This window comes from Diplotaxodon limnothrissa, linkage group LG17 (genome assembly GCF_057381915.1).
Source record: "Diplotaxodon limnothrissa isolate DT_005_m linkage group LG17, D_limnothrissa_male_GT1.1, whole genome shotgun sequence".
NCBI classification, from domain to species: Eukaryota; Metazoa; Chordata; class Actinopteri; order Cichliformes; family Cichlidae; genus Diplotaxodon; species Diplotaxodon limnothrissa.
Window position 1 is genome coordinate 40,379,629 of NC_140612.1, and position 18,033 is coordinate 40,397,661.

Sequence of the window (18,033 nt, forward strand, 5' to 3'; positions counted from 1 at the left end):
ATGCAGAGTGTTTACGGATGAGAAGCTAAAAAGAGCTGTCGGGTGCTAAAAAATAAACCTTAGAACAGGCTTTTGCCCGCAGCCGTGTAATAAATGCTCACAAAGAAAACTGCAGCTGTTTAAACTTATGTAACACTCGACTCCAGCTACACGACGCGCAGCTGAAAACACTTCACGCAAGTTGAGCTGCCTGAGATTCACAAAATTTACAGAAAATGTAAAATGTTTGATTATATGTCGTTGTGACGATAAATGTCTGATATCGGGATATGAGATTTTGGTCATATCGCACAGCCCTAATCAACGATAAGCTGAGCCGTTCACCGGTCGTTTTTACAAGAGCGATTTATTTATTTATTTGTCCTTGAGTAAGTTTGCTAATAAGGTTGGTTGAAGCTAAGGGGAGCAGTCAACAAAAAACGGTAATAGTGTGCAGCGATTCACTTACTCAAACTCATAACAGAAGGAAAGAAGGGCAGTGGTCTATGTTCAGAAAAAACAAAACATGTAATTTAAATTAAAGAAAACACAGAAGAAAAACTGGCTTTTTTCCATTATAACTGCGTTTATCTGTCTTACGCACTCAACCAAACAACAAATACCAAATTAAACAAGTTAAAAATCAAAAAGTTTCTTCAGGCGAACAGAAATTTAAAAAAAAAAAAAAAATCCCCAACTTTAAGTCTTTTGTGCAGTTTGGTGCATTTCAAAAAAGTAGCTGTATTATATTATTATTATATTATATTAATACTGAAACAAACAAAGTTTTCTAAGCACACAAATCAGTCTGTGCATGACTACGTTGCTCCTCCCCTCATAAAAGTCACCTGCGTGAATATATCACCTATCGTGATTTAATGGACTGATGAATGTTGGTTGGAAAAATTGTACATATAACTTGACCAGATCTCATCAGACAGAAACACATTGTTTTATACACTATCAGTCAAAAGTTTGGACACACCTTCTCATTTAATGTTTTTTCTCTATTTTCATGACTATTTACATCATAGATTCTCTCTGAAGGCATCAAAACTATGAAGGAACACATGTGGAATCATGTAGCCAACAAAAAATTGTGAAATAACTCAAAACATGTTTTAAAATTTAGATTCTTTGAAATAGCCGCCCTTTGCTGTGATTACTGCTTTGCACACTTGGTGTTCTCTCGATGAGCTTCATGAGGTCGTGGTTTTCCAGCTCCTGGAGCATTTATCTGGGCTCTAATCTGAGGTGTTGTTAACTTGTGATCCGATGCTCGGATAAATTCGTCTTGTTCTTCCTTTTCTGGGCCGGTCCTCATGTGAGCCAGTTTCCTCGTAGTGCTTGATGGTTTCTGCGACTGCACTTGGGAAGTTTTCGCAATTTCAAACTGACTGACCTTCAGTAATGATGGACTGTGGCCTCTCTTTACTCAGCTCATTGAGAGAAGGGTTTGCAGCGCTGTCAACAAAGCAAAGAACGGCTACTTGGCAACAAATTTAGATTCCATAGATCTTACTTAATATATGTGATTCTTGAGTTTGTATCTACAGTGTGGAAAGAAGTAAAAATACAGAAAAATGACTAAATGGGAAGTTGTGTGTGTTAATGTTTTAATGGGAGGAAAATCTGCAAAGAACTACTGTGTTGTGTGCTACATTATCCTGTAGCATACATTACTGTAGTACAGCACGTGTATAGGCCACAAACATGCAGTCATGTAGAGCTGTCTGACTGCATCTCCTCAAACTGAGACTTGAGTTCGTATAAACCAGCCTTTATTCATTCAAACTTGATCATTTGCTTCTAAAATAAAATCTTAACTGGTCCGTTTTGGTCGCTCCACAGTCGCCTAATTCACGTTCGTGCTTCTTTTGTTTCTCAGCTCGCCACAGGTAGCTGGCGTGCCGCGCTTCAGGTTTGGCCCTTCAGAGGACATGCCGCAGACCAGCTCTTCCTCACACTCTGATCTGGGTCAGCTCGCGTCACAAGGAGGTAATCTACCAAATGTTAACCCCAAAGAACCATCAGTACGCACCACAGTCTCTTTAACTGCAAACTAATTCTTCTCTTCAGGTCTTGGGATGTATGACAGTCCCCTGTTTTTAGCCACTCACGAGGAGGAGTCTGGTGGACGCAGCGTTCCCACCACTCCGCTACAAGTTGGGGCTCCAGGTATTTGTCTGTCTCTGTCAGTCTGATGTGAAGGGATGTGTCCGTTAAAGCATGTTGCACTGCCTTTTCCCGAGCTTCCTCAAAACTATCTTTTCTAGGATAAGTGTGATGAAATTTGGGTTTGGGAGCACTACAAGTTACTGGAAAGTTGAAATTTGTTTTCATCTTTCTATCTTCCAGTAACTGTTTTCTCAGAAGTGGCTCAGTCCGACACAACAGAGCACGCCTCTCAGTCTGTTCCCATGGTGAGCACATCAACACCAGGAGCTGCCGGTGCAGGGGAGGAGAGAGACGACGTCTTCCTGGAGCCAGACACTGATCGGTGAGCCTCGCCCTCTCAGCAGCTTGTCACTCCTCGAACTTCTGCCTCTTTGAAACCTTTCGTTCCACTCGGTTTCAATAACTTCACCAAAATGAGAGAAGTTACGAAGGTCACAGTTTACATAATCCGAGGTGCATTTTGCTTGATTCAGGCCCGGTGCTGAAGTGTCGATGGACCCCGTGGTGTCTCAGGGCGATATGGAGGAGTCGAGCCAAGCGTCCGACAAGAGCAGCCTCCCCTCCACCAGCCAGGAGCCTTCCTCCAGCTCTGCAGGTGCACTGCAGCCTCGTGACTGTGCCGTTCCCCATCTGTTTTGTCTTTGTTGCATATTCAGTAGGTTATGTTTGTTTTTGTTTTTTTAGATACAAGCAGCGCTCCACCAAAACAGTCCCGGCCCGGGCCCAGCAGACAGCTCCAACGATGGCCGGACAGCCGCGGCGGCCGCATGAAGAGAGGAGGTAACGCGTTTGAAAGCTCGTGGTAACAGTGATGTAACACGAACGTTATAATGGGCACAAGACTGAGCAATGATTTTATTACTGCTTTAAATGGCCACTCATAAAGGACTTCAGACATTTCATTCAGGCTTTTATTAATGAAAAGCACGACAGGAAACACGGTACATTCATTGTGGTTATTCAGAACACATTTTACTGTCACCATATTTTTATTTTTTATTAATTTTTTACATCAGTGCAGCAAACCCGTCTAAAAACATGCTTCCATCTCCACAGGTCAAGCTTTTCCGTCATGGAAACAGGGGAGAAGATTCGCCCGATAAAGGAAAAATCAAAGTGAAGAGCCCGTAGTTCCCTTCAGGAAAGCTCAGACTGATCTGTTGTTATGAAGCGTGTTTGTCTTTGATTTAGTTTCATTTTGTTAATGCGATTAGATACTTTCTTGTTATTGGGTCCATCCTGATGTGTTTTATGATGATTATAATAAACTTACAAAGCGAAAACATTTTTGTTGTTTTACTGTGAACATCTGATGAAGTTGTTGGACTGCGGTGATGAGCCGGCCGCAGGAGGAGCGATGACGGGACGTTCACCATCCAACCTCACGTTGTAGGATTTTGCTGCAGAAGCAGAATAAACAGAAAGTTCATTAGACGATTACATTAATAGCTGATACTTACAAAACAATATTTTCCTTCGTGCCGCTCTATATTCAGGTAGACTGGCATGAACGCGGCACAGAGCTGTTTATCAACACGGTCGCTGCTACAGTTTGTAGTGGGCAGCTCGTCCACGGACACCCGCCTGTTTTCTTACGCATCACCATTGAAATGGAAATCTTGACTGTGGGAACTGCAATAAATCTGAGCTGCAGGTGAACACCCTAACACACACACACACACACACGTGGTCCTTGTTAACGACATGCCGACGGACACGTGAAGGACATTCTGTGCTTCTGAAGTTGAGCAACAAAGGCGTGCGTAAACACCACTGCTGCTTTAAACACTGCCAAACCGCATGCTTTTATTCCAGCTCTGTAAACAGTGCGGTGTGTGTGACTTACGTCCTGAGAAGACAAAGTATCTGTAGCCCTCTGGTTCGGCGGTTGTGGGAACAGACACGGCGGCTGTGACGGCGGGCGGGAAGCCTCTCCAGGAAGTCCGAATGTTGATGACCGGTCCTAAAACGGGGGCTGGAAATGAAACGATCCGGTTTAAAGTTGTGCCATGAAGCCAAACCGTACTGGCGTTGTCCAGTGCAGTGTTTTTGTTTTGTGAACAAACTCTTAACCCTTGTTCATCCCATAAACCGTACGATGGGTGTTTGTTTCCATTTTGCAGTTATTTGCTCCTCTCCACCAGCTATGACTCGCTTTTTCCGTGCAGTGTGTGCGCTGCAGCTCGTGTACACGTTTAAGCCAAAGTCTAAGCATGGAGCCAGTCATACGTCTGTAAACACGCTTAACAATAGTGAGGATTGTCCGGGGTTCGCTTCACGAAGTTCACGCACAACTATTGTAAAAGTTAGTGTGCACAAACATAAAGAGAGGTATTAAGTTGTTCTTTATGAGTTATAGAGAAAGGGAAAATGTTCAAATTCAGTGAATGGAAATTGGATTCATACTTGTTGGATTCTACATTAACTTTTTAAAAGTGGAGGCAAAGTTGTTGAACCACAAAAACACAATGATATAATGTGGTGTAAATATTATATCAGAAATGTCGTTGTTATTACTGCAGATTATCAGTAAGGAAGCTGATTGAATGCTGACCGATAACTCGTGGCGAAGGGGCGGGATTACTTCCTGCTCTTCTATATGTAACTGAATCAGAACAGGTAACGGTGAAATGTTTTGGCTTTATGTTGTGTAGCTGTGTCTCTTCTTTTCTTTGCTAAATGAACTTTGTATATTGTTTACATGATCGAAATAAACTGATTGGTTACCTGCTTGTCGAACTACTCGGTTGCGGACTGTGTAAACGGCATACTGGACTTTCTTGCCACATGTTGGCCTGACACCAGCCTGGTATGAATACTTCTGAACCATTCCACCTAGAGGAAAAGAAAGTAAACATCTTAAAACCTTTTTATGTGTTCAAAACAAACATTGTACACATTGTTTATTACAATTCTCTTTCTGAAGCAATGAACAGCAAAATCTATCTTTTCTGGTAGTTTAATAAGCTCCGCCCCCCTAATTTTTACCTCTCTTGAAGAAGTAGACTGACTCTGCCCTCCTCTTGTACTGGGGCACCGACAGGGCGGCCGTGATGTGGCCCCGCAGCCCGTCGAACCCCGTTGTAATGACTTTGGGGTAGCCGGGGTCCAAAGCGTCGTTTTCAAATCTCCAGTACTGACTTCCCTGTGAACACCATGCAGTGTTAAACTCTGGGCAGATAAAGGGTAACGCTGTTCGCTCAGTGGTTCTGCTGAGATTGGTCCGTTTACCTTGAAAATGTACGTCTTGCCCTGGCAGTTACAGCGGGTGAACACGGTGTCAATGGGTGACGGGACGCCCCACTCCTGGGTGATGCCTCTGGGTGGACCTGGCACCCTGTTACTATCCAGCAACCAGAAGTAGTGACCTGTAAAAGTGATAATATCACTATATAGGGTTTTAGATAAGCTATTGTAACATTGTAATTTCATTCTCTCAGTTTAATGCTTCATAATAATTTCCCCTCAGTTCTCCCCGTCTTCAATGCATTCCGTTAGTTTCTCTCTTATATGCAAATCCACTGTTGTTGGACTGGGATGACACGACTGATCCTTTTAGAGTTAAACCTGCACAGGAGCTGCACTAACCTCTGAACACCACCATTGTGCCGTTCCTCAGTGTGGTGACTCCACTGACGGGCCGCCCGCTGCATAGGTTTGTATCGTTGCTGTCATCTGGGGAAAGTAAAGACACCCGTGGGAATAAACACCACCCACCACGTAATCCCAGACTGTGTTTCTGGGCGTTGACTGTCATTTTCTGCTGTTTTTGTGAGCTTGTTTTCACCTCTTAAATGTGGCTGAACTTTACTTCCAATTTCGGAGGAATGTCAGATTTATTTACAGCGTGAGGGAAAATGAAAAAACAACTGAGCTCATAAAACTGGTAGCTGCCTGTGATTACACGTAATCACAGGCTGCGATCGTGCCAGACTCGTAAAACAAATTAGATTTTCGGAAATTTTGGTACTTGTGCCCATCACAGAGTGAGTCCCTCAGGTGTTTTCTGCATGTGACATAAAGAATCTGGTCTAATTATTTTTTTTAAACAGTCTTACCTGCTTGGTAATCTCCTGTATCGTCTATATTCCGGGTTTCCAGGGGCTTCGTGTCAGGTTTAGAAGTGGGCTTAGCTGGGTCTGGCTCGTATGGCTCTGGTTTTTCCACAGGTGGAGTCGGCTCTGGTTCTTGAGCCCCGGTGGGTTTGGAGGTCTGCAGATCGTCTGTGGCAATACTCCACGCTGCAGTTGTGGGTGAGGGAGTGTGGGTGGTCACAGCTTCAACCATTGATATCTCCTCAGATCCCACTGAGGAAGCACTGGTGGAAGGAAGAACTGAAGGGTTGCTTGCAGTGACATCCTCAGGGTGGCTTGCAGTGGGTTCCTCTGGGATGGTTGAGGAGGCAGAGGTGATGGTGAGCAGTGAGTTATCTGGTTCATCAGAGGGAAAGACAGCATCCATAATAGCCACTGCTGGTGTCTGCGCGTCTAGCTGTGGGGAGCTGGTTGAAGAACTAGGCTCGACTGAGGGTACTGAAGTTGATGTTGGCTCGCTGGAAATGTGGTCAGCTGCTGCTGTGAGCAGAGAGAAAGTCATATCACTGTAAATCAAGTCTTTTAATCGATTTAATAAAATAATTAAATATCAATTTGCATATTTTAGTTGCAATTTGTATCTTAGTTGCTACATTTGAGGTTTTTTTCTGCAATCTATTGCTAAAGTAACTCACAAAAACTGTATGAATCAAATACCATAAACAGATATCTCACATACTCGTGCTGTCACTCGGGGCCTCTGCAGTGGTGCTGACGAGGTCGTCGTTGTCTGAAGGAGTCCTCGCTGCAGTCGGGGTGGCCTCGGTGGAAATCTCACCCAGCGGGTCGACTGTGGAGAGCTCATAGTCACTGCTGATCTCCGGGACTGGACTGGCCTCCAGATCTTCAGGTTCAGTTTTAGAAAAGTCTTCAGTGGGAAAGATCGGGCCAGACACATCTGTGAGAATGTGACGAGAGCGAGATGAGGTGCGCACTTGGACGTAAGACTTGTGTAACTTTATTGGGAAAGAGCTTTGCTCACCATCAGTGGGATCATCTGGTGGATGTGATGTTGGACCGACCGGAGGAACTGAAGAGTCATCTGTTGGCAGCAGCAGGGTTCACACAAACAGTTTAATCATTTAATCGGCCATCTTTATTTTTCCTACATGTCCTCCTCCGGACTCTGGATGCAAAAGTGTTCAGAGCTTTGATTGAAGAAAACTCCCAGAAAATGTCCTGTCCTCATTTCTGGCATCATTTAGCGCTTTCCTCTCTTGTGACTCAGCCCAACCCTCCCACACACAGTCCACTCACAACAACCTTGTGTTTCATTTGGCCTGTGAGGCTAATGCCCCTGGATTTAGCCCCGAAAATAAACCACTGTGACAAATTCACAGCCATAAACATCCTCCTGACGTATGCGTTTTAAAATCCACCGAATCAAGTTCACGACAGTCATCAAAGTGACTGAGTGAGCATTTGTTCCTGTCATTAGAGCCAAATGTTGGATAGCTTTCTCTAGCAAAGTTCAAAAAGAGCAAACTCACCTTCATCGTTTCCCTCACTGAACGTAGAAAGCTGGTCTGTTGCCTCTTTCAAAGTTTGATCTGTGGGAACGTTCACGAACGAGAACAAAAATCACCATTATTGGTGTAGCCCCCATAAAATCTGCCTTTAACCCCAAATGACTGAAAATCTAGGAGGAATCGAACCTTTTACCAAGAAAAATATACCTTTGGATTTGTTATCATTTACATTATTGCATGAACTAGTCTTCTTTGCTGCTGCAGCACTGGCCTCTCCACTGTTCTGTTCTGCAGCAATTACCAAGACAGAAATTATTGTCAAACGTTGCATCGTTGCAGATTACTGCATGCGCTGCATGCTGCGGTTATACTGCCGTACTGTGCATGCTGGTGATGGACATGCAGGCAGAGTTAGAGTGGGGATGTCACATTCATCCTGGTCTAAGGAGCTTGGAAAGAAAAACGTCTGGATGTTTAACCTCTCAGCCGAGAAGCTTCTTCAGTTCTAGGGTCAAATGGTGGAGAGTCCCAGAGCCCCCTTGGTGTGGTAAGCCCCGCCCTCTGTTCAAAGATGGTCGTTCACAGTGGACATAGATGTTTCTGTCAAACCATCTGTCTTCTCTTTCCAAAATGTGAACATTAGCATCCTCGAGAGAGTGACCTTTGATCTTTACCTTTGTCCCCACCATTTGACCCTAGAACTGAAGAAGCTGCTCAGATGAGAGGTGAAACGTCTTCAAGCAACTTAAAGAAGTCCAGACGCTTTTCTTTCCAAGCTCCTTAGACTACGATGACCTGGATGACTGAGAACCTTCACAGACACATTCATCCTAGTATCTTCCTCCCGTTTGTGCACAATATGCGTCACAAATTGCCATAATTATATAATAACAACGTGCATGAGCTGATGGTATATTATATTGATGACTAAATGTAATCTGTTACATAAGGGCTGTATGACTCCACAGATGAACTAAGGATGATGATGAAATCTATCTGTTTAGCATGCATTAAGAATCCCTCACATACACACAGGAGTTGAATGAGCTAGAAAGGACCAACCTTGTGCATCGCAGTGGTTCTTGTAGTCCGGACAGCACTGGTTGTACGTTATGCAGTCAGAGTCACAGCTACACAGCCGGCCTCGTTTGAAGTTTTCTCCACAGCGCCCCTTACATGAGTTTTCTGTTGCGCACAAACATCATAATAGACGCACAAACACAGTGAGACTGCACAGCTGGTTGTTAGACGTTATTATATGTAAGGGTTCAGCAATGGTGACCAAAAATCTCAATTCTGCTGGATGCTACAGATCCAAAGAATGAAAAGGCCTCACTTGTGGTGCACTGAGATTCATAGTCGTTGCAGCACTCGCCATAAGACAGACAGTTATAGTCGCACTGGCATCTGTAACCCCTGTAGTACTCGCCACCGCACCGTCCTCTGCAGCTCGCTGTCAGTAACAGTAAAAGAAGGATAAATGTCAGAGGCAGAGGGTGCAGCGATGAGACTACACGTGCGCTCCTGATGTGTCCCGCTTGAGGGCACAGTCTGTGCAACCCTGCCAGAAATTGATTTCTGCTGTAGTGACAAATACATAAGGTACACATAGGTTCCCCCTCAGGTAAATAATTATTTAACAGAGTAAATATGAACGAGTACAAGCAGAAAAAACCTGAAGCATTCCAGGAAAGGCTTTCATTAAAAACAAATGAAACCAAAGAATATTAAAGAATGGAAACCAGTTTAATGTTTCCATGTTACAGGATGCCAGGTTATACTCACTCTGAGCGCCACTAAACGTCAAAGCACAAGCCAGAAAAATAAGCGCACAAAGTAGTGTGGAAGACATCCTCCTGTAGAATCTGAAAGTAGACACAAAAGCACGCACACAAACTCCATCATATTTCCAGTGATGTTTCTGACTGATGTGCCAAAGAGGGACAACACGGGAACAAAAACGTGGCTTACCTCGCCGGAGCCTCGGAGCACTGCTGAAGGTTCGGCTCCGCCTGCTTTTAAAAGGCTGAGAGCTGCAGTGTGACCTCCCCTGTATCCTGTCTAATTAAATGTGCAGTGATCTCACAGGCTGTAGGGAGGGTCCTCCAGTCCAGACTGCAGGTCCAGACAGCATGATTCGCCACAAACAGCTGGAAGGACATCAAAACACGTGTGTCGGACTTTACACACTTCCGAGCAAAAGAAGAAGAAAAAAAAGAAAAGTGTCTGAACCCGACTGTTCACAAGTAGGAAATTCTTTTAGCTTCATCCCAGACTTTAAAGCTTCCAAATAAAAGTCACATGGACACTCAAATAGCAGCTGGCTGTTTTCTGTATATGTTCTATATATCTGTTTATTGTGAATCTGATTTCCCCTTACAGCTGCCATCTATTTTAGAATAAAGCACATACGCACTAAAACTATTCTTAGACAATTTACATTTACTACATCTTTGTTTTAGCAATTATTAAATTATAGATCAAGAGTAAAATCATATTAAATCCTCTCTCCCCCTGTTGGCAGCTGAGTTTCTTGTCACTGCCAAAATAAATAAACTCCTATATTCACCATTTGTACTGTTAAATATGAGGTTTACAGGTGTTGAAGGCCAAAAAGCTGCAATGACAGTGCAAGAGAAGGAAAACAGGGTTGATTTAACGCCTCCTGACCTTCAAGTTGGGGACATTACTGTAGCATTAGCAGCGTCTCAGTAAAAACATGTTTATCTTTAGTATTTAAAGAGGCTGTGACTGCGTTTGGCTGTAACTCCCTCCACCCATAATCAACTTATTCTCTACACTCTTCCTGCTCTGCTGCTGTAACTGGAATTTACAGTAATTTATTAAAGTTACTGTAAATTAATTCACAGCAAATTCAATGTATTTGAATTCGTCACATGTTACTTTATTTCTCTGTATTTTCATTAATAGAATGTTTATTGTGTTTTCATGTAAACTGTTGCAGGATTAACATCGTTTAAAATGTACACCTTTACCTGTAAAACACAGATAGAAAGAAACCTACAACAATGTAGCTTTATTTCTTTTTATTTGTTTGTTTGTTTGTTACTTTCTTTGTAAGTGGAACAAACAGCATCCTTCTTAACAGACAAGACATTTTAATAATTTGAGCCTCGTGTGGCTGTTGTGACGGACCGTATCATGCATGTGGTATTTTTCCATCATGTCATGGTTCAGTTAGAGGAAAAGGGCTCATTAGTACGCTCCTGTCAACCCAATAATAACAACAGGATCTGGTTGAAGTGGCCGAGCCGACCAAACAGTCGGGTCTAGCAGACATCACAGGAAACATCAGCAGAAATATTTCTCACTCATATACTGTGAAATGAGATTGATTAAACCCGCTGATCTTAATTTAAGAACAAAAAAACAACAACCCAGTGACAGGAAAAGAAAAGAAGTGCAAGCTGAACATTTTAGAAAGTAGAGTAAGCACGCCCCCGTGTGTCTGTAACCTTCAGTGCAGCTTTGTATAAATGTATAAATGTTGAACTCATGTAGAAACCAACTTAATAATAGTTGGATGCAATGCTCCCTCTAAGCTGCGCGCGTGCGCACTGCGGGCACGGTCTCTGCGCACAGAAAATCTGCGTTGCGCACAAAAAAAAATCTACCTGAATTGAAATTAAAATTAAAACTTTAACAATTCTGTTTTGCAGTGTTAGTCAGTGAGTGACTGGCTGCTCCCGTATGGGATTAGAGCGATGCCACCTTATCCCACAGTCCAAGCCACAGACGGAACAACTGACGGACAAAGTGTGGACTTTATACCAGTTTTTAAACTGTGTTGATCGGCCACGTAAAACCAGAGTTATGATAAAAATATCTGCAATGTTTGTTTTTCTTCCTGAATACTGTCGTTGTTTATATTTACTGCGGGAAGAAACGGTAAAAACTGCGTTTGATAAGGAAAACGCTCAAAAGCCTGTGAGCAAAAACAAAAACACCCTCCAGCCTTTCCTATTGGTGGAAAAATGTACCATGTGGACCAATCAAAAATGATATGGCAACATGACATTTAGTTGTTTAGGAAGGGGGAAGTTTTAGGAGTGAAGGCGTGTTTGAGATGTGAGAGATTTGCGAAGTTAGCGCAAATCTTGTGTAGTCAGTGTGTAGTGCATTTTCATTGTAAGTGGGCCAAAGCAGTTAATTAAAAGTAGTCTAACATAAATGTAAATGCTGTAATTTGATTATTTTAATAAACATGTAACTTGCATGGATTGGATGCTGGCGTGACCACAGTGCACACGTCTGCTGCTGCTCACAGTGGTCCAAGTGTCCGCTCAGGGAGTTTGTGCGTTCGCTCAGACACATGAAACATTAGAGGGAACATTGGTTGGATGGTTAAAAGGTTTCCAGCGTTAGAGATATCTTCTCTTAAACCTTATTTCAGAGTGCGGTTTGTTTTTAGTTTAGAAATGTAGCCCTCCTGCAGGGCATCGAAACCAATAATGTGATACCTTTAAGAACTGAGTAAAAAAATATATAATTTATCTGGATGGGCAGCAAATTAATTAGTTACACCGATGGCAGAGGCAAAGATGCTAAAAGTGAGCGAGATGGATAAGATTAGAAATGAGTATGACGGAGGGACAGCCTGGGTTGAGTGGGGAAAGTGGATATATTAGACAAAGGATGCTAAAGGTTGCTCGGCAGAAGGAAAGAGGAAGACTAAGACTGTAGTGAAGGAGGACGTGTCCTGCTGTGACAGAAGAGGATGGTAGGGATAGGGTGAGATGGAGGGAGAGGATCTGCTTCCTTGTCTCATCCAAAAAATAAGCACAGAAACAATAATACATAAAGTAGGTAAAGTATCCATGAATAGGTGGATGTTCTTGAAAGCAACGAAAGAAAAATGATCATTTAATCTAAGAGGCGTTTTGAGTTTCCTTTACCAACAGATGTCGCTTCCTCTTCACAGACATGAGCAGCCATCTCTCTGCAACACCTCTCCACAGGCCAACAGGGCCCACAGAGAGACACAATCCCAGCCCTGAGGGACAGCCAGACAAAGGCAATGATATCACTGAGACGTGGCACAAGGCACTTATTACCACAGATGGATAGATAGCGCTCTGGGTCTCCTGGGGAGTTCGGAGGACCACTTAGGGGGAAAGAAGGTTTGTTTTGTCTGTGTGTGCTTTTTGAGCAGTGGTCTCCGTCCTCTGTCTCGCCAGCTTTAATTGCCTGCCTGTTCAAGCAGGAGTTAAGCTGATTTGAAAGTGCCTGCTGAGAGCAGGAGCAGGGAGAAGCACTGGAGGAGAGGTGATGCAGAGCCTGTGGCCATACCGTGGACCTCATTCGCTAGATACTAGAAGCAGAGCAGCATCCTATTTGAATGCAAAATAAACAAACAAGAAATAATGCAACAACCGGTGTGTCCGGCCATCACTTTGAGTCTGTTTCAGTTCAATTCCTGTTAAACTCCATTTCAAACAGACCAAATTAGGTAGACAGCAGAAAGAAAAATGGCCATGAAGTGACGAAACTCCCTTATGTGCCATCTGAAATCGTTCCAGCGCCTTTAAATATATCCTTTAAAGAGTACTAATGTTACGAGTGAGGACATGTTCACAAAGAGCCTTTAGAGGGAGACAAATGAGAGCACATCGGCCGGTGTCAGAAGCGACAGTCGAGCGGGATAAGAATAGACACAGCAACAGGTGGCAGGGATTGATGATACGTAATTAAATTCAACAGCTCGTTTCATTTTATTTGTGAGATTTTGCCGGGGATTAAAGGCTCTGATAATTATCCCCCGTTTCATTTGTGTTTGCAGATGGAAGAGGAGGAAATGGCAGTCACACTGCTTGCAAAAAGAGCGATCGCACAGCTTCTGTGCCAGCATCCTGCAGATCCTCTTTCTCTCAACACATGCGTGAAAAATGCCCGACGTGATGTACATTTTGTTTATTATGTCTCACGTTAAGACATCTTAAAATATCTTCCGTGACTTTGTGGTTCGCTGTCGACTCGTGCAAACTGTGAAGGTGGAAGTGATCTAATCTAACCATCTCACAGGAAATAGCACTGACTCTAACATTAAAGCTGAGCTGCACTTCAGTGCTTTTGACATGATGTTCTCCTGCACCCGGTGTGGATTGCAATATTGCACCGCTAATCGTTGAATCGAGCATCAACGCCTCCAGCAGAGAAACCCTCACTGCTCCTGTCTTTGATGTATAACAGCACCAGAAAGGGCAAGTGAAGGTGCACAGCAGTGAGTGGCAGCAGCTTTGCATGTGGTGAGGGCATCAACCAAAGCAACGCCACACTTTTATGCATTTCATGCCTCTCGCAGAAATAAGGGCTGCTGTTCCCTGATGCATCTCTCAGCAGGTCTGGACACACCTGTGTATTAAAATAACTCCTGCTCTCCCTGCTTGGCTCATTCTTGCTTGCAGTCGGCTTAATTTGACAAACGTTTCTCCTGCTGCACAAACATTACAGACCCCATGTGAGCAGTGCCATGCTGAGTCTGGACCTGCATTTTTGCAGTTCACATTTATGGGTAGATTTTTTTTTTAATTGCAGAAGTGGGCCGTGTTGAAATGAGACACAACTACACCCTCATACCATTTTTAACCCTGAGAACTGTATTGAATGTTTATATAATAAAGTTGTGTCCTTATCTTTTGAAAAAAATCAGCAGTCTACTGCTATTTTAACCCTCTCCATCAGCTTCATGTGTATCTTACAGGCCTCACTGAGGAACTGATGGAGAACACTCGTTTTACCTTCTCGCAGTCAGTCAGCCTGAAACCATCACCTGCTGAAAGCCTTCTGTCAGTGTCTCCACCATCTGATTTTCATTAGGAGGCTGGCATGAGGGTTAATATATTTCTGCCACCTGCCCCGCTGAAAAAATATTTTGGTTGCTGCACTCATTCATGCATTCAGGCTGGAAATGTCTTAAAATTAATCTTTCAAGGTTAATTCTTTATTTCATGATCTACTGGCTAGTAAACCTGTAAATCACTGCTTTTTTAAACACTTGTTAAAGTTAGAGCAGAGAATTCTTATTACAAAAAAAATATATTCTCTTTTAAATCACAGACATCATTAACTGTGCTACAGCTAAGATTTACTCTGATGGTGACATGAGATGATAAATGATTGAAGCCCTGAGCCAGTCCTGATTTCTTTACATTTCCATGAAAATCAAAATAGATGCATTGATTTGAAATATAGTGGAAATATATGCATACGTCCATGGAAGTAGAGTAAGGCTGTATGAGTCAGTATTTGGTATACGTAGTGTTCAGGAACAGTTTTCCAGGCTTCTTGAAGGACATTCAAAGCTCTTCTTTGGATGTTGTCTGACTTTTGTTCTGTTCTCTGATCAAGATGATCCACATTGATTCAATAATGTTGAGCTCTGGGATCTGGGGAGGCCAATCTATGACTGCATAACTGCATTGGCAGTGTATTTGGGTCATTGTCATGCTGAAAAATTAAGCTGTTGGCAATCAGATGTTTTCCAGATGGTGCAACAGAATCTTAGAATACTCTTCAGCATTCATAATTACATCAGTTTTAATGCTTTAATGCAAGCGCTCCAGTACCACTGGCTGAAATGCAGCCCCAAACCACGGCAGAGCCGCCACCATGTTATACAGACAGCTGCAGACACTCACTCTTGTATCCTGGGCCAGATTATCCAGTGGGTATTCTGGGCACATGCCCGGATGTACCTGATGCCTCTGGTTGATTAAAGTAGTCTCTATTTTTCCACCTGATTCTTTCCCACTGCACTGCTGAGGGTAGTCTCTCCCAAAGTCAGGTAGCTAGTGAATATGGTACTTCAAAAACAACAGAAATAGACGTGGTTAAGGCCTACCTCTTAGGAAAATTCTCATTTGTTTAACCAGTTTGGGAAAATAACATTGCAGTTAACTTGAAAGTTCTTTAGATGTTCAATGAGAATACGTGGAAGTTAATTTGGAGGTTACCTCCCAGTGGATTTATGAATTAAAATGTTGGTTTGATCTCAATAAAGGAGCCATGGTGAAAGAATTAAACCCAGAGGATATTTCTGTTTTACAATTATTATTATTATTATTAATTTCTAAGTGGACACATCCCAAACATGCTTTTCCCGAGAAAAGTTCCACTTCACTATATTGGCATTTGGCTTTATTCATTGGGCATGAGGTACTGGTGTGTGTAAAATGTTTGCAGTTTTGTCCTGTTATACAATATTTGAAATGTAAAAAAACAACCAAAACACCACATTTTCAGAAATATTTGTGGGTTTTTTCTTGTTTGTTTGTTTCTTTGCACTACTTGAACACCAAAGTGGCCCTCCAATGAGAAGACAGTGCCGGCAGGGGCCCACAGCTCATTTAAGTTTGAGGCCCCTGGTTTAAATTAACAGCTGCAACATCTGTTGTGGAAACAGAAAAGTGTCTGAGTGGTAATATTTACCGTTTCCCATTCAAAAGTTTCAAAGGCGACGCTGATGGAGAATGAAGAACAAAGACAGAAATGATCAGCGTTTAAATGCTTCAGTTGTTCGTTGGCTGAACTTTGACGAGCTGTTGTTGAATTTGTTGTACAAACGCATAAAGGGTTCAGGTTCCTATTAAATTGTATATTCTCGATTTTGTGGAGAAGTGATCCAATGGGCTGCCGGTATACACTATTAAACCCGCCTTCTTGTGGTTGCTATGCCTACTCCGCGTTCCTCTCTGATTGAAGGGAGGAGTAGCCAATCAGCGCTGAGCTGGGAGGGAGTTTGCGCTCACACTGGAAACTGCCTGGTGAATTTCTACTACTAACGTCAAACCGCTCAGGGTCCGCTGAAGAGTTGAGCCCGCTGAAAGCCCGGGGATGGAAAATGTACGATAAGCTGTGTCTGAAAACTCCGTGCAGGTGATACGTTCTTCCTTTTCCTCCTGCCTTCCTTTGTGACATTCTCTGCAGGCAGAAATAGCCTAGAAAGACTGCGCTAGTGCACCGCTATTGAAAATATCGGGCAGTAGTAGACACGCTTGTTTGACATATGAAGCGAGGGAAATCCAGCTAACGCTGAAGGAGAAACTTGGGTGAGACAAGTACGTGGGTATAAAATGTAAGCTATGGCCAGAAGCTGAGCTTTATCTTAATGTTTCCGCAGAAACACTTTGTTTTTGGTCCTGCTAACATAAATATGTTTAATATCCTGTCTCGCACTGAGAGGCTGTTTCTGCTCTGTGATGCTACTTTGCAGTCATTTGAGTGAATTTATTGCCACAGGGTTGTTATTGGGAGTTGAACTGCTCGATGGGGTTTCCTGCATGCTGAAGCAGGTTGTCTGTCGTTGTGATGATTGTTACTAGACAAGTTTATGCAATCATGGAAACCTTTGACTTATAGGCCGGTATTGGTACTGGCGTTTAAGAGTTTAAAATACTGTATGCTCGTACAGGTCTGTCTGTGATAACCTGAAAGCAGCTGCTAATATCAGCTGCATGTGCGTGACCAGCGAGGTGGATCAGAACCAGTCCTGGGTTTAACTGCTGGACATCACAGATCACACACCCGCTGTGGGGCTTCACTGACTTGACTGCAGATGTTTTGTCCTAGATATCCTCTGTCAGTTCTTAGAAGTGTGTCAGGCTTCACTGAGTGACACCTAACTTAAAGACATATGAGGGAATTCGTCTAATACTTCTAAGCAACATGGACATATTCTCTGGGCTGTGAGGTACATTTCAGTTTGCATGTCTGTTTTGTAGCTTCAAAGACACTAAACTGAGAGATGCAGCAAGATATCAACAGAACATGGAAATCAGCTGATACTCATATTGGTTATCTGCAAATATGATAGCAAGAGCACTTGGCAGTTCTCTGGGACAGATGGGGAGATAAATAACAAAAATATTGGACCGACAAAAATCAGCATCAGCCGGTGGCCAAATGACTACTTTATCATGTTAAATGTTTGTGTTGGCCCAGAGTTTCACAATGAGTGTAATGTTTGGAGCTTGTCATGAGTCTCAGTCTCAACTCAAGAAAAATACATATTGGCAGTTTCATAATGTCCTGATTGTCGGTAAACAAGCAAACCCACATGTAAATCAGGTCCACCCCCTCGCTCCACGTCCTCTCTGTCACTCTGTTGACTGCTGTCAAATAAAGGTAGCTCGAGTGGTGTTAGCCTAACCTTGAATCCACTTTGCTTGATTCTGGAAATGCATCATGTGAAACACCTTCAGGTGCAAGTAAAGGCTCATTTAATTCTGTTGCATCACTTTTGAGGTGCAAATCAACCACTGTCTGGTTGCACCAAAGAAACCATTGTGTGGAAA

The 18,033-nt window shown here is 43.0% G+C and overlaps 3 protein-coding genes across 5 annotated transcripts in view; 2 read left to right on the top strand and 1 right to left on the bottom strand.

The window, feature by feature from the left end:
- The window catches only part of tprb (translocated promoter region b, nuclear basket protein), a 21,707-nt gene extending 18,419 nt beyond the window's left edge, over positions 1-3,288 (top strand). The window contains exons 45-50 of the mRNA XM_085375571.1: positions 1,868-1,977; positions 2,059-2,157; positions 2,338-2,479; positions 2,631-2,752; positions 2,842-2,959; positions 3,174-3,288. Of these exons, the coding sequence (XP_085231697.1) occupies positions 1,868-1,977; positions 2,059-2,157; positions 2,338-2,479; positions 2,631-2,752; positions 2,842-2,959; positions 3,174-3,288 (706 nt within the window). The remainder of the gene's footprint in view (positions 1-1,867; positions 1,978-2,058; positions 2,158-2,337; positions 2,480-2,630; positions 2,753-2,841; positions 2,960-3,173) is intronic.
- On the bottom strand, positions 3,039-9,754 carry prg4b (proteoglycan 4b). Of its 3 annotated transcripts, XM_085376738.1 has the most exons (15): positions 9,692-9,754; positions 9,506-9,585; positions 9,057-9,173; positions 8,783-8,905; positions 7,928-8,008; positions 7,742-7,801; positions 7,234-7,293; positions 6,931-7,149; positions 6,216-6,731; positions 5,746-5,832; positions 5,389-5,525; positions 5,146-5,302; positions 4,885-4,992; positions 4,004-4,132; positions 3,039-3,557 (listed from the first exon to the last, which is right to left on the bottom strand). In XM_085376738.1, the coding sequence occupies exons 2-15, from the start codon at positions 9,570-9,572 to the stop codon at positions 3,454-3,456; spliced, it is 1,965 nt and encodes a 654-aa protein (XP_085232864.1). In that variant the 5' UTR covers positions 9,573-9,585; positions 9,692-9,754; the 3' UTR covers positions 3,039-3,453. The 3 variants fall into 3 exon arrangements, with proteins under 3 accessions (XP_085232864.1, XP_085232863.1, XP_085232861.1); XM_085376737.1 differs by lacking the exon at positions 7,928-8,008 and having other exon boundaries at positions 3,040-3,557; positions 6,216-6,728; XM_085376735.1 differs by lacking the exon at positions 7,928-8,008 and having other exon boundaries at positions 3,040-3,557.
- Positions 9,755-16,543: 6,789 nt separating this feature from the next.
- The window catches only part of fcho1 (FCH and mu domain containing endocytic adaptor 1), a 63,836-nt gene continuing 62,346 nt past the window's right edge, over positions 16,544-18,033 (top strand). The window contains exon 1 of the mRNA XM_085376082.1: positions 16,544-16,615. The gene's annotated coding sequence lies outside the window, so the exon portion shown is untranslated. The remainder of the gene's footprint in view (positions 16,616-18,033) is intronic.